Source organism: Poecilia reticulata, chromosome 18 (genome assembly GCF_904066995.2).
Source record: "Poecilia reticulata chromosome 18, P_reticulata-male-v2, whole genome shotgun sequence".
Classification (NCBI taxonomy): domain Eukaryota; kingdom Metazoa; phylum Chordata; class Actinopteri; order Cyprinodontiformes; family Poeciliidae; genus Poecilia; species Poecilia reticulata.
The window spans coordinates 29,158,268-29,179,446 of record NC_088847.1 but is presented as its reverse complement, the minus strand read 5'-3'; the positions used below and the strand labels follow the sequence as shown (position 1 = coordinate 29,179,446).

The window sequence follows — 21,179 nt, the reverse complement described above, 5'->3', positions numbered from 1 at the left end:
ACTACATTTATTAATATAAATATGCCAAAAACAATCAAAAATAATAATTCTATGCTTTTATATAAGAAGCATGAAACCATGACAAATATTTTTAAAACTTGCCTCATCAATATATTTTCTGCTCCCTGTCATATCTAACAGTGTCAAATCTGCCACATCAGTTACCTCTAAAATAAAGTTACATCTACATTTTTCATAGTTTCACTTTATCTCTGTAACCACATCTATTCACACAGATCTGCTCACACAGATCTGAGAAACACTGCAAAACCTTAAAAGGTCAGACAAGCAGAACTTCCTGCTAAACTACAACATTTTGAGTTTATTGAACACATATCAACATTCTGCTTCAGACGTTGATGTAAGCTTTAAATGATTTGGCTGGAATCAGAGACTGGAATAAAACTTTTTGCATGAAGAAGATGGTAAATCAGGAAAACCTTCACAAATATAAACAGCAGCAGTCCACAGTAGAGCCCATCTCTTCCTCCCTGGTTCCTGATCCAGTTTGAAGTCTCAGGTTGATTCTTTGCTGCTTTGAAGAGATTAAACTGATCAGTTTTATTTACAGGAAATGATAGATATTGATAATAAACACAGAGCGGAGATTCAAAGGGATTTCTGTTTCCATAAAGAGAACAGTTGAAGATTTAATCAACAAACTCACTGGATGTACTGACTTGACATCTTCCAGAACCAGAACCGTCCTCAGTTTTCACGTCACACAGACACAGACCAGAGTCTTCAGTCCTCAGTCTGGACACATGGAGTCTGATTCGTCCTTCTCTGAGGACGTCTTTGTCTCTCTGGACTGGAGACTGACCACAGACACAAGAGTTGAGGATGACGAGCAGCAGGACCCTGGAGATCATCTTCATCCTCTGAGAGGAGACAGACCTGTGTTTACATCACGTTTGAACGTGGAAGAATCAATTATCTGGAGCAGCGGCCAGCGGCCTTTATGATCCAGAGACTCATGTTGACCCACAATCTTGCACTTTTTCTTTAGCTGCTAAACCTTCAAAACAAAATCAGCTCAAGAGGTTTTCTAGATATCTGATGGAGGATATTTAGAGGCTGGTAGAGTAAATAATTCCCAATATATTTGTAGTTTCAAGTTTCCAAACAAAGAGAAAAAAATTACATGGAAGGAAAATTAAAACATTTTCTAGAAAGCTCCCTCTGTGAAAACCAGGCCTCCGGTCTAACAGTAATTATTTAGCATCATTTAGTCTTTGGAAAAAATGCCTTTTTTTTTCTTCAGATTTAAAAAAAAAAGAAATTCTGTGAAACTTGAATTCCCTGGGGAAAAAATACAAAGTTCAAGTCCATTATTCTATCAGAACAACCCAACGTTTACATTAAACTGTGGATGGACCAACTGTGAAAGATTAGTTTTATCTAAGATGATCTGTAAACTTCAGACAAAATGGACAAAAATTATAAATATTCATTAAACTGAAATCTAAGCAGACATAAAACGAAATTAGTACAGACTTACAAATCTGGTTGGGCGACTTGCTTTTCTCAATATTTGTTTCTCCTCCGCTGTTGATATTCAGGTCAGGTGATCTCTGGACGTCAGCAGAGATAATAAAAATAAACTAATTGAGAGACAATCTAGTCTAACGTCTAACTTTTGCGTGTTAGGAGTCTCCAAACTACACATACAACAGAAGGCCCTGTTGTCTATGACAGAGGATTTTCCTAATTGTTTCAGAGAACAGAACTTCTTGTTCTGTTCTCTGAAACAGAACTTCAGAGAACAGAACAGTAAGGATTTTTCTCTTCTTCTTTTCAGTTTTCTTGCAAAATTTCAATAGAAATGAATGCCAACAAAAACGATAAACCAACTTCCAAAAAGAATCGAAAACGAGAAGATAGTAATAGTTTCACATCATTTACAACATCAAGAGTAGATCCTAACAGATCTTTGTATTTATAAACTGAAGACCTGTGGGCTGTAAGCAGAGCATCATAATTAACTCAGATGAAACACTTGAAAACATCAGTAATTATTCCATACATTCTGTTTCACAAGGTCAAATTGAGTTACTGAAGTTAAGTAAACTTTTCCATAATATTATACTTTATTTATTTCATATTGCTGGGTTTCAGTCACCTGACCTGGATGATGCGCGAAATTCAGATGGAGGTCCGGAAGGGGATTTCTCCGGTTCAAACCAAAGCAAATTTGGGTTGTGCTGTGGTGGTGCAGGGGTTAAGCACAACCCACATATGGAGGCCCCAGTCCTCGACGCGGCCGTCGCCGGCTCGAGTCCTGATCTGGCGACCCTTGAAGCATGTCTTCCCCCTTCTCTAAATACCCACTTTCCTGTCAATTAACTATCAAATAAAAGACCACTAGAACCAATTTAAAAAAAACAAAAACAAAGCAAAGTTGATCACAACTAGCAGCTAATGCCCTAAATAGGCTGGAACGGCGAGGCATCTCAAAAAAATATGCATATATTTAGGATGTGATCCATATTATCTCGGTAAAAAAAGACTTCTCTTATAATCTTGAGGATTTATCCGGTGTCAAGGCAATCCACATAACTACCTGGAGCTGCAGACCTCATATTATATGACGAGCCAGAAGGAAGCTTTCAAAATCTTGGAGAATACAATCATTTAGTTTCATTTTGGGTCAAGTATTTAAGATCAAAAGCAGCATTAGATGGCTGTCCACTTGTTTCTGCTGGGTGAGTAGTGAATTGTGCCATTTTAAGTAATTAGTCTACGAAGTGATTCTTGAGAATAGGGACAAAATGGGTTTCAATTTTCTCCGTCAAAAATTTTTATTATTCCTCAAGCATGTATTCAAATACGACAAATAATGTTTTGGAAATGTAAAGATGCTAATGTACAGGCTCCCAGTTACAAAATGCTTTTGAAAATTACATTTTTAGTGGACCTGACCCAGAACTTTGTCCACACCTCCTATTTTTAGCTATTTTCACCATCAGTAATGGTGAACCAAACTCATATCTAAGCAACATTTGAATCTTAGTTTGACTTCTATGGTTTAGCTTGTTTACTGAGAAAAACACTTTTGTTGTTCATTGCTACTTACTAGTCATTTTTGATGGTGCAGCTTGAACACACAAGCGGTTTAAAAAATTAAACCACATTTTACGTTACATTTGACTGCAACTTTGCCGACCCCCCCCCCCAAAAAATTACTCTTTAAAATTTCCCTGTTTATGGTCCCCCACATTAATGAGATGGGATTTACGCCCTTGCATTAGCTGTATGTAATAAAACGAGACTCAAGTTAAAATTCAAAGCGGAACTAAAAGTCGCCTACAGTTTCTTCAGTACAGCCACAGTGAAACACACGGAGATAAAACAGAGCCGATAGTGGCGTTAGCTTTTCTTTTCTTTTTTTTTCTTTGAAGGTAGTTTTGGGTTTGGTGTTTTTATATAAATATTTGAGCGTTTGTAGTAAACTGTTATCAGTTTAGAGAGTTGATCAACTTCCTGTGAGAAAATGTATTAACTCTAAGAGTTTCTTTCAACTCTTTTTCAGAATTTAAAGAAATCAACATGAAGTCCGATGAAAAGATGGAGGATCAGCGCAGACTGCTGGGTTTCAGCCGGATACCGAAGATCATCTTACACCGGATAGGTACGAAACAGCTTCACAATTTACTCATGAAAAAGGTTAAAGAGAGCTGAAGAAGGGGAAAGAAAAATAACTGGGGCGACTCGGTGTCCCACTGAAAGTTTTTATGTTTTTTTTAATTAAACATTTTTTGAAAAATTGTACAGAGTCATTTGGCATGTATGTACAAGAAGATGTCAAATCTTAGAGGTTTAATCAGGCTAATCATTGTTTGTTTATTTATTATAGATTTTTTATACACAAGACAGTGATAGCAAAACGTGTTTCAGACAGAATGGATCAGGAGAGAAAAACTACAGAACCTGAAGAACCAGGCACCAGTGTGTCTTCATCCCTCAATCATCTCCTGAGACTGAAAAATAATAGAAATGGCAACTTAAAGAACAAATCTTACTAATAAATTAATAGAGTAAATAAATATCGCGAAGGGAAATTGTTAATTTTTTTCTGCATTAAAGTTTGTTAGGGCTTTCAGTGTAGGAAAAATGTTGATATCTTTTATAAATACGATGTTCTGTGGTCAATATTATTTCCCCATTATTTTATTAATGTAGGTTGCCAGTTTGAATAACCTTCATTCTTATCAGGCTGTAAAAATGAAGTAAAACATGGTAACAAAATGCCTCAGACCTGCAGCCTACCGGTGGTTCCAGACAGGTGGAAGTGGCTCTTTGGCTCACTTATATATTAAATGATGAAATATTGCTCTGTTTATTGTTTCATTCTTTTTTAATTGCCCTCCAGGCAGCAATTTATTTTCACACATGCACATTTATTATTGTTGATACTTTAATTAGGTTGTGCAAGTTTATGTTTCTATCAGTTAAATTAGTCCCGATGTCACAAAAGCCCTCAAGACTCCAAATTTGTCTTTCAAGTTAATTTAGATTTACAGTCTTAATTTAGACTGAAATCATCCTGTTGTCCACCACAATGGACATGCTGTGCAGCGTTTCCCCCAGTGTATTTTAAACCTGGCGGTTTAATTGGCCAGCTTTTTAGGCTGGCCAATTAAACTTCTCCATTCTGCCATATTTCACTAAATCTAACACAGAAACTGTTAGAGGTGCCCCCCGAGGGACACGGTCGAACGCCTTCTCCAAGTCCACAAAACACATGTAGACTGGTTGGGCGAACTCCCATGCACCCTCCAGGACCCCGCTGAGGGTGTAGAGCTGGTCCAGTGTTCCACGACCAGGACGAAAACCACACTGTTCTTCCTGAATCCGAGGTTCAGGAAGGTTCAGGGGGACCACCACCCCAGTCTGCCAATCCAGGGGAACTGCCCCCGATGTCCATGCGATATTGCAGAGTCGTGTTAGCCAACACAACCCCGCAACATCCAGAGCCTTAAGGAACTCCGGGCGGATCTCATCCACCCCCGGGGCCCTGCCACCGAGGAGCTTTTTGACCACCTCGGCGACCTCGTCCCCAGAGATTGGAGAGCCCAGCCCAGAGTCCCCATGCTCAGCTTCCTCAACAGAAGGCGGGATTGAGGAGGTCTTCGAAGTATTCCGCCCACCGGCCCACAACGTCCCGAGTTGAGGTCAGCAGCGCACCATCCCCACTATAAACAGTGTTGGTGCTGCACTGCTTCCCCCTCCTGAGACGCCGGATGGTGGACCAGAATCGCCTCGAAGCCGTACGGAAGTCTGTCTCCATGGCCTCTCCAAACTCCTCCCACGCCCGAGTTTTTGCCTCAGCGACAACCCGAGCCGCATGCCGTTTCGCCCGCCGTACCTATCAGCTGCTTCTGGAGTCCCACAGGCCAAAAAGGCCCGGTAGGACTCCTTCTTCAGCTTGACAGCATCCCTCACCGAAGGTGTCCACCAACGGGTTCGAGGGTTGCCGCCGCGACAGGCACCAACGACCTTGCGGCCGCAGCTCCGATAGGCCGCCTCGGCAATGGAGGTACGGAACATGGTCCACTCAGACTCAATGTCCCCGACCTCCCTCGGAACGTGTTCGAAGTTCTGCCGGAGATGAGAGTTGAAGCTCCGTCTCACAGGGGACTCCGCCAGACGTTCCCAGCAGACCCTCACTACACGTTTGGGCCTGCCAGGTCTGACCGGCTTCCTCCCCAACCACCGGAGCCAACTCGTCACCAGGTAGTGGTCAGTGGACAGCTCCGCACCTCTCTTCACCCGAATGTCCAAGACATACGGCCGCAAATCCGATGAGACGATGACAAAGTCAATCATCGAACTGCGGCCTAGGGCGTCCTGGTGCCAAGTGCACATATGGACGCCCTTATGCCTGAACATGGTGTTCGTGATGGACAATCCGTGACGAGCACAGAAGTCCAACAACAGAACACCGCTTGGGTTCAGATCGGGGGGGCCGTTCCTCCCAACCACGCCTCTCCAGGTCTCACTGTCATTGCCCACGTGAGCGTTGAAGTCTCCCAGTAGAACAAGGGAGTCCCCAGGAGGGGCACTTTCCAGTACCCCCTCTAAGGACTCCAAGAAGGGTGGGTAATCTGAACTGCCGTTCGGCCCGTAAGCACAAACAACAGTCAGAACCCGTCCCCCCACCCGTAGGCGGAGGGAGGCCACCCTCTCGTTCACCAGGGTGAACCCCAACGTACAGGCGCCCAAATGGGGGGCAACAAGTATGCCCACTCCAGCCCGGCGCCTCTCACCGTGGGCAACTCCAGAGTGGAAGTACGTCCAGCCCCTCTCAAGGAGACTGGTTCCAGAACCAGAGCCATGCGTCGAGGCGAGGCCGACTATTTCTAGCCGGAACCTCTCAGCCTCGCACACTAGCTCCGGCTCCTTCCCCACCAGAGAGGTGACGTTCCACGTCCCGAGAGCCAGCTTCTGCAGCCAAGGATCAGACCGCCAGGGTCCCCTCCCTTGGCTGCCGCCCATAGCACAATGCACCCGACCCCTTTGGCCCCTCGGACAGGTGGTGAGCCCATCGGAAGGGGGACCCACGTCTCCTCTTCGGGCTGAGCCCGGCCGGGCTCCGTGGGTAAAAGCCCGGCCACCAGGCACTCGCCATCGTGCCCCACCTCCAGGCCTGGCTCCAGAGTGGGGCCCCGGTGACCCGCGTCCGGGCGAGGGAAAACGCAGTCCAAAGTTCGTATTCATCATAGGGGTCTTCGGAGACCCCTATGATGAATAGGGGTCTCATAGAGAGGTTTTTATTTTCCAAAATGTTTGTTCCACAGAAGTCATTGTTATAATTTGCCATAAAAATGTGTTTGTACATGTATAAAAGTAAAATATGTACCACTGTTTTTGAGCAGTATATGCTTACCAATTAATGTTGATTTGGTAAAAGTATTGATAAATTATTCAGTGATTGTCATTGTCATTAACTGTAGCCATGTTCTTAAAAGTGAGCTTTACGTAAAGCATCTAAAGATCTTTGTAAAACTGTAAAACGTGTTCTTTTATACATGTTTAATTCTACATCTTTATGGACGTTTCATGCACCTTTCAGTTATTGTATCCCAAGATAAAACTAGAACACTGTATTGTGGCATAATAGCAAGTCAGAAATCTATTTTACATTCTAAGGACATTTAAAAAAAAAAAAAAGTCAACAATCCATAAGTTAGCCAACTCGGCCGGTGCTTTGTGGTGTTCAGAGATTTGGATTTCTGGTCTTTTTCAGTTTTGTTCTCAGTCAAATTAGTTTCCTTCTTCGTGTTCTTGATGTATCTGTTTCAGGCTCCTATGAACAGAAAAAGTTCTTATCAAAACAAGACAAGATATTTTCAAGCAATTGTCATGAAAATATTTTTGCAGGAAAGTCTTGTGTATTGTGGGGCACAACATATTCCTGAAAACCAAACTTAACTGTTTTCTTTCAGTTTATATGTTGGTCTTTCTGTAGAAGTAAACGGGAGCCTCATACTTTGTTGCACAATAGTAACTTTATGCTTTAATTGTAATAAAAGTCTCTCATTGTCCACCAATGTTGTCATATTTTTTCTCATAAACTACAAAACAAAATGTATTTACATAGTTTTACTCTTCAAGCATCACTTGTAGTGGTGCTGGACCAAGAACCACTGAAGGAAAAACATATTCAAGAGTTCAAACACATTAAAAACACGATTTTGTTGGTTTTACCATCAAATTCAATTAACTCAACTTTGATTCTTATTTCTTACATTTGTAAAAAAAAAAATTTAAAAATTGCTGAATCAGTGATTTCTATATCTATTTGAGCTGAAACAATGTAGTTGTAGGTTCTTGTCAGCAGGTGGCAGCATAAAGGTGGTTCTCTGTCGGGCCTGTTTCACGTTAAAGCAGTGGTTCTTAACCTGGGTTCGACCGAACCCCAGGGGTTCGATGACGCGCCTCGCTTTGCCATCACTTACTGCAGAGGATCACGTTACATTGCTTAGCTAATCAGAGGACCACGTTACATTGCTTAGCCAATCAGAGGATCACGTTACATTGCTTAGCCAATCAGAGGATCACGTTACATTGCTTAGCCAATCAGAGGACCACGTTACATTGCTTAGCCAATCAGAGGACCACGTTACATTGCTTAGCCAATCAGAGCTGCGGATGAGCCCTAATTGAAGGAGCTCCACTCTCAGCATAGATTTGAACTTGTGTCTTTAATTACTTCAGCAAAGCTCAAAGTTTTTACCACATTCTGTAGCTTTCGGTGTACTTCTAAATCTGCTCCTTAGTCACATCTTTTCGGTCCTGTTACTGCCTCTAGTGGCGTGGGGGTGGTAACACAACTAATATAATTACATTACTAAATCAGAATACAGCAAAGTCTTTATTATTTATTATTAATTTTTCATTCTCTTAAGAATGTAGAGCTAATTAAATGATCTAAACAAGACCTTAAAGTGGTTCCAGTTTCTCTCCATGGCCAACCTGTTGAAACTGTGGCAGATGTTAAATACCTTGGGTCGTTCCTGGACACATATATATATATATATATATATATATATATATATATATATAGAAGAACCGTTCTCAGAGACTCTACCTTTTAAGAAGACTTGGTGATCTTGGGGTGACCCAACTAGACTTTAGATAGTTGGGTTCAGTGAATGTGCATATGAAACTGGTGGGTTCGGTACCTCAAAAAAGGTTAAGAACCACTGCATTAAAGCTAATTATTTTCAAGTTAAAACAACAAATCTCTGTGTTCCTCTAATATATGTTATTGTTCACTGTTTAACTTTACAACTGAATCTCAACCTAAAGAAACTACGACCTCATATAATAACATTAGTCTCTGCTTTACAAACTAAAAGATTGTACTCAAAAAAATTTATTATATGTTCCATCATGGTTCTCTTGTAAGATTAAAAGTACCTTTTGATAACATAAAATCCTAATAACTAACAGAAATAAGAGACTTGAAAGCACCCATCTGTGTGTAGTTATTCTATATACCCTGTTTAACTTGGGTGAACTGAATTACTAAAATAAATGAATCTTTCAATTATATTTTAATTTATTTAATCTATGGGAGACTCAAGCGGAAAATTTAAAGCGGAACTAAAAGTCGTTTACAGTTTCTTCAGTACCGCTAAAGTGAAACACAGAAAGTCACAGAGCGCGTGGTAGCGTTAGCATTTCTTTTGTTAGAAGGTAGTTTGAAAACAAGTGTGGTGTTTTAGGGAAATATTTCCGTGTTTGCAGTAAACATGTCTTCAGTTCAGCCTCAGATAGAGTTTATCAACGAGCAGGAAACTGCTGCTGGAGAAATATTCACGGAGTTTAAAGAAATCAAAGTCAAGATCGAGGAAGAGATGGAGGAACAGACAGAAATCAACTTTAAGATCGAGGAAGAGATGGAGGATCAGCGCAGACTGATGGATTTCACCAGGATACCGAAGATCATCTTACACCGTATAGGTACGAAACACATTCACTTTTTACAGATGATACAGGTTTGAGTAAAGTTGGAGATATGTTAACGAGAGTTGGATACTGGTTAGGAAGCGCTGAACTGAAAGGGATTTTACACCAAAATATTGAGGAATCTGAACCAACTTAAATGCTTAACTGCGACCCGGGCTATTATTCATCATATAATATGACAATTACAGTTTGTGATCCGTGACGCTCTTTTGCCTACCAACCAGATTAAGGTCGTAGGGAGGGGTGGGCGATTTAATACTGCAGGGGCTCCCGCAGCTCACCGGTACTTTTACCAGCGGTTACAACTGCTTTATCCATTGTTAACATGTCGTACCGTGTTTTCCGAGTAGCCTTAAACGCAACTTCAGCGCGGCACCCCGGTGTATGTTAGACATTTCACCAAAGACCTTTGCAGTTACTCCCATAGACATAATATAAGAGTAGACCCCGCATCGGCGGCCATCTTGGAGCGGTACACCCTCCTACTTTGCTCAACCAGCACTGAGGGATATTGTTGTTCGGATCGATGGACTATTGATGTGAGGGCTCCACAGACAACATTTCACACGTAAGATGGACATATTATTGTGTATATTTTGTGATTAGAATATTACTTTACGGCATGTATGTCCACCGGTGAGATACCAGCTAATATTAGCTACTGTGCTTAGTGTAATACGGGGTTCAGCCCCGCTATCAAGGCTAACTGAGATTCTGTAAATCTAAAAAAAAATTAATTATTCTCTAACATTGACTTAGATTATCTGACACAAGAGACTATATTAGAAATGAAACAATGTAACGTATATTATAAAACATGTGTTATAACATTCACCAGCAAAGTTTACACAGGTGGTAAAGACTATTATTTATATGTAATTCTTTCACTCTGTCAAAAGTAAGATACATCCCAAATCTTCTGTTTTTGTCTTGAAGTCTACTGTTGCGTCTATTCTAAGCGCCTTATATATGAACATTTTTAAAATAGGCCATTCATTGAAGGTGCGCCTTATAATCCGGTGCGCCTTATGGTGTGGAAAATATGGTAGTTTAAAAAGAAAAAAAAGAATACACAGTAATAACAAAAGTGTTAGCTTTCCAGTGTTGGTGTTGCATGTTAAAAATGCAGTGTTAATTCAAGACTTGTTTAGTCTAATTCAATGATAGAAGTGCTAGTTTCCCAAAAGAGTTTGTGTTTTTCCAGAGAGTTAAATTTAAGCAACTCTGTCCGAAGTTGATGTTGAAATTAACACCAGTTAGAGTTGCTCTTACTATTCTAACATTTCTGTGCCGTGTTTGCATGAAGAGCGGGGACAGCAGTCTCAAAGAGTCCTGTCTGGAGCCAACATCGTTCGTTGCAAGGTAAGTTTTGGCATATTTTTATGAGTGCACTAATTTTCCTTTAACACAAGTGTGTTGATTAATATACATAGTTTACATGCGCTTGTATGATAAATATGAACAACTTCACTTTTTTTGTTATTGGTTAAGCTAGATAAACAAGTGTAGCTCGAGCTGTCTGGTGGTTAACTGAACATTAAGCTTGTTAGAAAACTCTAAAGGCCGTCTGAGTTAAAATATAATTGAGGTGTGTTGTTGTTTTCATGACGCTGGAGCGGGATCTGAGCTCCTGCTTGTCGATGTGCAGGTGAGACAAATGAGACGAGCTCTGGCTTATGGCTGCAGACAAATAGCTAAACAATTAGCACCTCGGACCACCATGCCAATTCCTGCACTAAACCCGGAGCTTTTAATGAATAGAAGTAGTAAAATTTGTATTTTTACTTATGATTTAAAAAATTAGCGTGTCAGCGGAGCTTGTAACTGAGTCGCATACAGCTGCTGCCGCGCTGCGTCTGAAATGCCAGTGAGTTTTCATAACTTTATTCAGTGATTCAACAGTAACATCACTGTTATGTGTATGCCTTCACATTATGTTGTATTGCCAATACTTATGGGTAGTGATGGCGCAGTTAGCCGACGTGAGGCCAGGCAGGTCGAGCTAACTGTACCACGGTTTGGCTCCCGTTGTTCAGGTGACACGACTCGTTAATAATTTAGAGAGAAAAAGAAATACGGTCACGGCCTGTCTCATTTTTTTCATTTTTTTTCTGTATGGTGAGCACGTAGTAAATAATATCACTTTATGGGTGCCTGTTTTTCTTCATCAGCACATCATGTTGGTGAGGGTGAAGTTTGGAGGAACGCAGAAGTACGTCAAAGTGGCTGCGACTGAAGATGGTTATGACTTCAGCACATTTCTTCATAAAGGTTGGCCTCCGTTTTCATGTTGTCCAGAATGTGTGTGTGGACTGCTTGCTACGCGTTGGATTAATTTAAAAGTCTTATATCATGGAGTTGTGTTTGTAATGCCAAAAGTACTTTTACAAGTTGTCTTAAAATGTTGAAAAATTTCTGGCAAAATTATAAATTTTTATTTTTCCATTAATTCAAATGTATTGCTTTTTTTTTTATCAGTCATTGAGAAGCTAAATCTTCCACTTGAGACTGAGCTGCTCTTGACGGATGAATCTGGGACAGAGGTTGACGAAGATGTGTTTGAGGAGCTTCTGGAAGCAGGGAACCTCACTGTGACTGTGACAACTAAGAAGCCAAAAGGTGAGGTTCAGCCGTATAAATTATAATTAAAAGGTTTTGCAACTAATAATCTTTTTCACTTTGTGTGTGCACACTCCTTCTTCAACTCTTTCCAGCTGTGCGTCGGCACAATCTGCCATCTACTTTGTTGAAGTCAACCGTGTCAGACAAATCATCCGCGTCAGTTTCCTCTGATTCATCTGATGCAACAGTAACTGTTCACATAAATGGAGAGACAGGAACACAAAGTGACCGGGAAGCAGCAAAAGAGGTGTGCAGCTTTTGTAGCAAATGATATAAAGATATGGTGCCGTTAAACCGTGGGTTGAATGATTTTGCGATCTTTAATCCTGCAGATGGTCAGAAATGCTCTCCTGGCAAAACCGGCTGGACAAGTGATTTTGGACGAGTATGACAAACTGAGAACGTTGTCGGATAGCACAAGACGGCGTCTGGTAAACCTTCTTGTGGCCAAAATGGTTGAAATTTATGGGTAAAGCATCAACATTAATTTTTATACTTTAAAAAGAGTGCATTAGTTTTAAGACTTTGCGTATCGGTGAATAATTTTTTGATACATACCGTGGAGGAATTAAACTGATGCAATCGTCGTAGTAACGTAGTCTTCATCTTTCAGGACGATCCCACCAGTCTCTGTTCGAACTAAATATGCTTTGGGCATCGTCTCTCTATTTCCCAGCCTCAGAGATCCGTACTCAGAGACTGGATATGTAAGTTTTTTATATGAAACACTTGTGCAGCAGCAATATGTTCTAAACTTGCTCTAAAGTTTTGCGTTTTCACGATGACAGGAACACTTCTATGACCAACAGAGTGGGTCTGGCTACTTGGCCTGGAGAATTAAAACTGTTCAGCGCAGCTGTGCAGCTCAGCTCCAGAGATCCTCCACCAGCACCACCTACCAGGACAGTCCAAAGAGAAAGAGAGAGGTTCCTTGCACTGCTGAGCAGCTGCTTGGTGAGGAGTGTCAGGAGGCGATAACCTTTTTGAGACATTCAGCTGATGAGTTGGTGGTCAAAGAGAAGATGAGGGCCACGTTTCAGTATCGACAAACACTGCTTCGAGATCAAACGCGCTCTTCAGCGGTTTTGGACGTCTTCCCACAATTTCTGAACATTACCGGACTGGTAAGGCAAACGGCTTCTTATTATTAACTCGTAATATATATATATTTAAATCTGAAATGGTATGAAAAAAACGTGGGGTTTTCTTGTAGATTGACCAGGACTTCACCATGATATTTGGAGAGGAGGTCTCAGGCAGGTTTTTGGCAAAATGGCCTACTTTTTTCAAATCTAGGATCCTGACAGAGTGCAGAAAACTGACTTCGAATACGCACATCGAAGACCTTTTGTTTGCGCAGCACGACAGAAGTGGGTCTGATTAGTTTGGCACACATTTCTATTTAAATGATCAGTTGTGTATTATCTGAATGTGTCTAAATTTGTTGTTTTTTGCTCCAGGTTGGGACAGTGACCTGTCGAGCATCCTGCTGTTGGTTCACCTCCTTCCCCCGACCTCTAAAGGCCACAAGAAATGTGGCAAAATCAGCGCATGTCAAGCTGTCAACCACCTTGTGAGATTTCTGCAGGTAGGCAAGATGTCTACTGCGGTTAGTCTGATGATCGTACTTCTCATGTTGAAGCAGTTTCTTATTAGATTAGTTGGTTGTTTGGATGTGTCTGTACTTACATTTCATGATTTTTCCGGTGATTTTTCTGAATGTTATGTCAAAGATGGGAGCCAGTGTTGAAACCTTTCTTGCTGGTGTGGAACCGGAACATCCCTTCCTCCTGTGTGTGGGCGAAAAGAAGAGCAGCATCCAAAGACGCTACATCGTCATCGATCACAAGGCCATCCCGTGCAAGGGACAGACATCCTTGGCAGCATTCGACGAGCTCTTCAAGTCGCACTTCATCTTCAGTGTCAACTATCATGAATCGCTCTACAACTTCTATACCTTCATCCAAACCACTGTTTTCAACATTGATGTGGGAAGGGCCAAGGAAAATCCCAGAGTCAGGGAGCTAAGAGCGAGATTTTTCCACACTTGAGGTGACAAATATCCTTGGATGCAAATGTGTCTCTTTGTTTTGTCTGTAAAGCACACCACAGAAGTTAAAACGAAATCCATGCAGACCATTGTGCAGGAAAATGCTTTGTTAGTTTCAACGTTTGGTGTCAAAAAGACATGCTTACTCGATACATTGCAATTTTCCCACACTTCTGACAACCATGCAGTGGACATGATGCACGATTTACTTGAAGGTGTAGTTCAATACGAAGTCAGACTTGTCTTTCAGTATCTTGTCAACCAGAAGCATCTCTCTTTGGAACTGTTGTCACAAAGTTCCAGCTGTGGTTGTATTGAGAGAAAGAGTAGGCCTGGTGGGTTCAAACTGGATGAGTTCAGTCTTGGTGTCTTGTGAGAAACACGCCTCTTGTTCTTGGTGATGTACTGGAAATGGATGTTACTGGAGTCTGCTGCTGGTCTTGATTCAGGTTGTGAAAATTGTGCTTCCACCCATTTTAACAACTGATACGACTCACTATTTGAAGCTCTTGATGAAGGATCACCACAAGCTTTTTAGATCTGAGAAAAGGCTGATTCCAATCATCTCATGCTGCATTATCCACGTCGTATTAGAGAAATCTCCATGTATGGAGCATGAGATTTGAGGCAAAACATACATTTTCGAAAAAAATCAGTAAAAACTTGAACATTTTCACAAAAACAATGGTTAAACAACACTAGACGGCTAACTTACCACTGGGAGAATTTAGATTTTCGGAGATTTAAGTTTGGTCCAGTGAAGAAAGAACGTATTGATATCTTGATGGAGGTGAGGTTTTAAGTTCTGCTTTAAATGTAAGCATATACTGTAAAGTGGGTGAAGAACTATGGAACTGAATATCAGATTGTTATGTTTGTTTGTACTGGAAGTGAAACAGAAATTCCTATTTTCAGAAAAGTCACTAATGTCATTGTACATGATGACGCTTTCATTTTAACTTGCAGATTGGACACTTTATTTTAATGATCATTTCAGTGCATATTGTATTAATGCGAGTAGATTCACTTTATGTTTTTTTTTCTGTCAAGGACTTGGTTTATTTCAGACCTCATGGCAAGATGTTTTCTAACGAGATGTGTGGAAAAACATATATTGTGCCACATTGTCATATTGTGTGATCTTTGTGTTTGCAAAGCCGGAGCTGTTTTATGTCTTGGGCTTGTTTGAAATAAAAGTAGATTCAAACTGCAGCTTGTGTGTTTTTGTATATAATCAAGTGGCATCTAATGTTTCTTTTTAAAGTGAATCTGGGGATTATTGACTATGAGTAGTAAATTTTAAAGGTTTTATTGGTTCTAGTGGCCTTTATTTGATAGTGAATTGACAGGAAAATGGGTAATGAGAGAAGGTGGAAGACGTGCAGCAAACCGGGAATCGAACCTGCAACAGACAAAGGCCTCCATCTGTGGGTTGTGCTTAACCCCTGTGCCACCACAGCGCCCCCTACCAGTAGTACTTTAAGATCCAGATTTCTATATTGAATAGAAATCTGACGTTCTGTGTTGGATTAACACATTCATAGTGTTAACTTTTGACACTACACACTGGTGTGAGGTAAATCAACACTGATGTGTGTTAAATTTCAACTACTGAGTGTATCTGAAATTTCTACCTGGCCTGCAATTAATGACTGCATCTATTGACAGAAATTGGACAATGATCGCTCCCCGTTGTGCTTTCTTTAAATACTTTACCTCTTACAAAGTCCACCCAAACCGCTAATTATTTAAAATGATCAGTTTTTCTAAAATCCCTCCATTATCGTCATCTTGATCTCCACATGAAGTGCGTTGAAGTTCCCACACCAAAGTATTTTCCCTCTCCAGTGTTCTAGTATCGAGTCAAGTTTTAACTTTTCTAATTGTTTGCAAGGATTATAATAATTTATTATTCTGATATTTCCATCATTTGTCCAAGTTTATATAATAATTTCTAACTGATGTTACATGGATGTGAATAAATTTCAGGTTTTCCTCCTTTCCCATCCATCCTGTTTTTACGTGAGACTGAATAACCATGAACACTAAACTGCAGTGGCGGTTTGAGCCACGTTTCCTGAATGCACATTATATCTGGTTTTGTGTTTAGATTATTAATGAAGCCTTTACATCCCTGACCGTTTGCTATTAGACTGCGAGCGTTTCTTTGTAATATTAAAATTATGTGACGATTTGAGAAACCTTCAGATGATCCTTCATCGTGTCTCAGTTCATCATGGATTTATCTTTAATGTCAAAGATAAATCATTGACATTAACAAAATTTGTAGCTGCCTTCACTGTGATTTTTATTTTTTCAGTTTTAGTTCTTGCTTCTTCTGAGAAATTTATGATATATGCAAGAAAAGGAATCAATTTTTCTAATGTAATATTTGTTATTACGCAATAGTCAGCCACACCCAAACCTCCTCTCTGACCCCAGCAGACTGACTACTGACCAGCTCTCCACCTAACGGGACAGAAAGCCTCTAGTATTACTCCAGATGAGATTATAGAGGACATTCTGTTTAAGCTGGGAGCAAGAAAGATGCGTCTAGACTCTCACTACCTTCAGATCCAGAACTTATAACCCACTACAGTTAATGAAACAGTCAACTGAGTAGCCTGCAGATGCTGGGTTTCAGAAACCGTTCCTGTTGACGGTTGCTCTCTCTATCAATAACGTGCACTTGTTATAGTCTAGATAAGTTTTAGAGACTCGGCACGAATCCCAAGGTCATTATTTTACAAACACCAAAGAAACGTCTGAAGCCCTCTGGTTACTAGGATCATGACCTTTATCAGAAGAATTAACTCACAATTGACTCAATTAATTTAACTGTCCACAGCATCAATCAGATTTTAATATTTTATTAGCCAGCTTTAGCAGGGGAAAACTGAAAAAACAGCTTCTTCAATCAACAAATCAATAGATTAATATATAAGAAATATAGAAATCACACCTCCCTCCAGTCCATATACTGTGTCATTGGGCTAAATAAGTGAGGCTTTGGGATGCAGTTCCACTCGTCCCCGGATGTTGAAATGAAATGTCCATGTTCAGAAACCTGTCTTGTTGTGGCAGAATCCTTTTCAGAATAGATCCAAAGTTTGAACTGGTGTTTGTCCTCCATGAACTCAGTTCCTGGAGTGATCTTTGTGATCTTTGTCTATCCTCCATATCCACTGCAGCATAGTCGAGATCCTTTTGGGTTGAGTGTAGGGCCGTTGTCAAATCAGAAACCCGGGCTGTGGGTAAACGGATCCTGTTCCCTTCTTGAGCAGTGTGAAGTCTTCACCTCCCCGGGGTTTCAAGGCGCAGCCCTCAGTTGATCCTGCATCTTCGTGTGGTCTTGACTCGAACACTGCGGAGCAAAGAACGCCTGGTTCCTCTTATTATTTTTATACCTTCCATGTTTGGGTGTACATGCATCAGCTGCTTACACAACCTTCTCCGAGCAACTTCCACCCTTCCCTTGACATCAGGCAAGGGAAGGGTGTCTAATGTCAAGGGACAAATCGGCATACGATTCATTGCTGATTTTTAATTCCCTACAACAGCATCGTTTACTTTCGAACTTCCTTTTTCTTGGAATGCTCTTGCTGATGTTCTTATCAGCACTCGCGCTTCCTGTTCATCTGCAGCAGTCGCCCATAATTTCACAACATTTCCTGTTTCTTCGGCGACCACAGTTCTTCCTCTCATTCGGCCTCTAGTTGTGACACAGTATAAGAGACTTTTACACTTAACTTGTAGTCATTACTTTTATCCATTTAGGATTTTTTTCCATTGTTAAGTCAAGATTCCTTATTATTTTCAAACTAAAATTACATAACTCATAATCAATTATGTAATCAAAGATTACATAATTTTCAATCAACATTAAATCAGAATGCAAGATTACTTATTACTTCTAGGTTTCTGTGACCTGTCTCCTGCGTGTCCTGGAAAGATCTCAATCAGTCCTAACCAGGTTTCACGACATATTACATTTATTTTTGTCTGCCTCTCTTTTCCCTTCTTAAGTTGTTTTTGGAGCATTATCATTATATTTCACCTCTTTTACTGCTCCAGCATAAGTAACTATCTTATCAGTTTTGACTTTTTGAATTTCACCTGCTGCAGTATGACTTCCTCCACAGCTACAACATTTAACAGGATTATTTCCACACTCACCATGAGGATGTTCACCTCCACATCTACCACATCTCTGTTTCCTTTTACAAACATTCGCAGGATGTCCATATCTTTGACATTTACAACATCTGAGAGGTGATGGAATATAATTAAAGCTTATTAATCAATCAATCAAATTTGATTTGTATAGCACATTTCAGCAGCAAAGCATTTCAAAGTGTTTTACATAATTAAAATAAAAACAGCATGTGACGGTGAATGTGAATAAACAGCTAGAAAGACAAAGAGAAGAAAAAAAGAGGTTAAAAAAAGATGAAAACATTAAAACCCGCACCCCTTGTAGGACTTCAGTTAATCGTCTCACACCTCAGAGTTTCAGTTAAAACGCCATTTAACAAGGATTTTCACACCCCTAAATATAGATTTGTTTAACTTGGATGCTTATGTAACAGATGATTGTTACATAATTCTATTCTTGAAATCCAGTAGTACAAATGTACTGTCCATTTTCTCCCCTCTGCTAAAAGCCTGTAATCGTTTGATGCCTGGAGATCAGTAGTATCTTTCTCTTGGTCACATTTAAAAGCTTTTGTTTTGTCTTTTTGTGCAGATCTCTCACAGTGCTGGGTGTGTAAAGAGGAGGAGGTACTGAATGAATTCAGCTACCAGGACGGGAAGTCCAGTTCATATAAAGAAGAACCAGAACATCAAGAGTTCAAAGAGGAAGAGAAGCCACTCTGCATCAGTCAGGATGAAGAGCATCTTGTACTGAAACAGGAGACTGATGACATTTTGGTGAATCCTCCTAATGTGCAAAGAATCCACAATGAAACAGAACCACAGAGGAACCAACTCATCTCTCATGGTTCTGCTGAGGATGAGAACCAGGATCAGGAAGGAAGCAATTCTGAAGACCCAGGAAAAAAGAGAAAGAAAGAACAGAAACACGACAAAAGATGCCAGAAAACCAAACTGGAGAAAAGTAAAATTAATGGCTCAAAACAAAAAAGGCACAAGAAAGCTCACCCAGAGCAAAAATTATATCATTGTAAAATATGTGATAAAACCTTTTCTCAAAACAGTAGTGTGATAAGACACATGATAACTCATAGAGGAAAGAAACATTTCACATGTTCAACCTGTGGGAAAAGTTTCAGTATAAAAGATGGTTTAAATCATCACATGAGAATTCACACAGGTCGAAGTACTTTCTCTTGTGGGACCTGTGGAAAACGTTTCTCTCGAAAACAACATTTAAGTGTTCACATGAAAATTCACACAGGTCAGAAGCCTTTCTCATGTGAGTCCTGTGGAAAGAGTTTCATTTGGAAAAGTCATTTACTTAGTCACATAAAAATTCACACAGGAGAGAGACCCTTTTCTTGTGTGACTTGTGGAAAGAACTACCTAACGAAATCTAATTTTAATCGTCACATGAAGGGTCATACAGGTAAAAAGCCTTTCTCGTGTGTGACTTGTGCAAAAACCTTTACAAACAAACAGAATTTAAATCGTCACATGAGGTCTCACACTGGTGAAAAGCCTTTCTCATGTGGGACCTGTGCAAAGAGTTACACAAGAAAAATGGATTTAATTGATCACATAAAAATTCACACAGGAGAGAGACCCTTTTCTTGTTCGACTTGTGGAAAGACCTACATAAACAAATCTAATTTTAATCGTCACATGAAGGGTCATACAGCCCGGGGCGCGGTATAGGGGGGTGGAAGTGATGACCAGCTTTTTTTATTTTAAGTGAGCTACTAATCAGCAAGTGTCTTTTAAAAAAATGTACTGCCTATTTTTACAAGTGATATTTGTAGTGTCTTAAAGGGACAATGCATTTGAACATTTTTAGTTTTAGGCTTAATCTTTTGGAGTCCTTGTGTGTTTGTCCTTTGCCGTACTTATACTTTTAGTTTCATGATTACTGTTAGCTGTTGCTGCGTGCGCCAGACAAATTTTTCTCTGAGAATAATGTTTTCGGAATTTTTCTCTTAAGTCTGTACAATATACACCAGTCTAAACACATTAAAATACAGTGCTGTGCGTTGTGACACGTAAGTCAAGTAAACAGACGATATCAGACAAAATAACTATTAAACATGCATCTCGCCCACATTTCTGCATTATATGTGTGTTTTTTAATGGTTTGATCTTATGTTGTAATTTTGAATGTCATGTTTTCATTACCTGTTAATGGAAACTTATTATGTTCAGCAGAAATAAAGGCTTTCAAACATCCACTTATGTGTTTTAATGCATATAATGTGTTAGATTTAGTTCATTTTCTGCAATAAATTGATTTATAAGTACTATTCTAATTCATGTCAATCTGTAAATCTGCATATTTGCCACATCTTTGCTGTTTAATCTTCATAGATCCCTGACCATACATTCTGGATGCCCATTGGAGACTGCGATCATTTTCTTTGCAACAAGGATTCTTTAAAAGATCAATCTTACTGTGATCTTGAATTTTATCCTGGATTATACCTAGTACTATTAAGGTGTTTCTACGGGGATTGTAAAGCCGAAGCACGCTGTAATTTTCCTTTGAAAAAACAAACTTTTTTTGTTCAATTTATTCCAATAGGTCCGTAGCTTTGGACAGTCCCAGAATATACTGTATGTGTGACATCTTACTTTTTTGTGTGGGAAATGTTTTTGTGTTTTGTTTTCTTCTAGTTTTTATTCCTGATGCACCTGAACGCAGTCTTTGCTCTGTGCTCCTGGGGCCGTTTATTGGTTGCTATGGCAACGGGTCACGCACGGTGACCTTAACGTTAATACAACCTCCCGTTTTTCTCCATTTTCCCCTGGACAAATTGCATCATTTGTTCGTTGAACGTGGGGATATTCAGAGCAATTGTCAAGTAGGATGAAATATTCC

The 21,179-nt window shown here is 40.1% G+C and overlaps 2 protein-coding genes and 1 long non-coding RNA gene across 5 annotated transcripts; 2 read left to right on the top strand and 1 right to left on the bottom strand.

Moving 5' to 3' along the window:
- Positions 1-239: 239 nt before the first annotated feature.
- LOC103480803 (uncharacterized) lies at positions 240-1,731 on the bottom strand. Its single transcript, XR_536180.2, has 3 exons — positions 1,502-1,731; positions 668-881; positions 240-532 (listed from the first exon to the last, which is right to left on the bottom strand). It is a non-coding gene; the product is annotated as an uncharacterized LOC103480803 (long non-coding RNA).
- Positions 1,732-3,325: 1,594 nt separating this feature from the next.
- On the top strand, positions 3,326-20,530 carry LOC108167194 (uncharacterized). Of its 2 annotated transcripts, XM_081599269.1 has the most exons (3): positions 3,326-3,401; positions 3,533-3,631; positions 18,897-20,530. In XM_081599269.1, the coding sequence occupies exons 2-3, from the start codon at positions 3,550-3,552 to the stop codon at positions 20,003-20,005; spliced, it is 1,191 nt and encodes a 396-aa protein (XP_081455395.1). In that variant the 5' UTR covers positions 3,326-3,401; positions 3,533-3,549; the 3' UTR covers positions 20,006-20,530. The 2 variants fall into 2 exon arrangements, with proteins under 2 accessions (XP_081455395.1, XP_081455396.1); XM_081599270.1 differs by lacking the exons at positions 3,326-3,401; positions 18,897-20,530 and adding an exon at positions 3,857-7,553 and having other exon boundaries at positions 3,543-3,631.
- On the top strand, positions 9,134-15,361 carry LOC103480801 (uncharacterized). 2 transcript variants are annotated; one of them, XM_008435981.2, is made up of 11 exons: positions 9,134-9,471; positions 10,784-10,839; positions 11,649-11,748; positions 11,956-12,096; positions 12,192-12,346; positions 12,432-12,568; positions 12,713-12,806; positions 12,888-13,223; positions 13,313-13,469; positions 13,560-13,687; positions 13,833-15,361. In XM_008435981.2, the coding sequence occupies exons 1-11, from the start codon at positions 9,261-9,263 to the stop codon at positions 14,148-14,150; spliced, it is 1,833 nt and encodes a 610-aa protein (XP_008434203.2). In that variant the 5' UTR covers positions 9,134-9,260; the 3' UTR covers positions 14,151-15,361. The 2 variants fall into 2 exon arrangements, with proteins under 2 accessions (XP_008434203.2, XP_081455392.1); XM_081599266.1 differs by lacking the exon at positions 9,134-9,471 and adding an exon at positions 9,493-10,045.
- Positions 20,531-21,179: the final 649 nt, after the last annotated feature.

What these genes read in the sequence shown, in the direction of transcription:
- LOC108167194 (XM_081599269.1), top strand. Translation starts at nt 3,550, where the DNA reads ATGAAGTCCGATGAAAAGATGGAGGATCAGCGCAGACTGCTGGGTTTC. An exon ending in GATCATCTTACACCGGATAG is followed by an intron (nt 3,632 to 18,896) that starts GTACGAAACAGC and finishes CTTTTTGTGCAG; the next exon opens with ATCTCTCACAGTGCTGGGTG.
- LOC103480801 (XM_008435981.2), top strand. Translation starts at nt 9,261, where the DNA reads ATGTCTTCAGTTCAGCCTCAGATAGAGTTTATCAACGAGCAGGAAACT. An exon ending in GATCATCTTACACCGTATAG is followed by an intron (nt 9,472 to 10,783) that starts GTACGAAACACA and finishes GTTTGCATGAAG; the next exon opens with AGCGGGGACAGCAGTCTCAA. An exon ending in ACCGGGAAGCAGCAAAAGAG is followed by an intron (nt 12,347 to 12,431) that starts GTGTGCAGCTTT and finishes TTAATCCTGCAG; the next exon opens with ATGGTCAGAAATGCTCTCCT.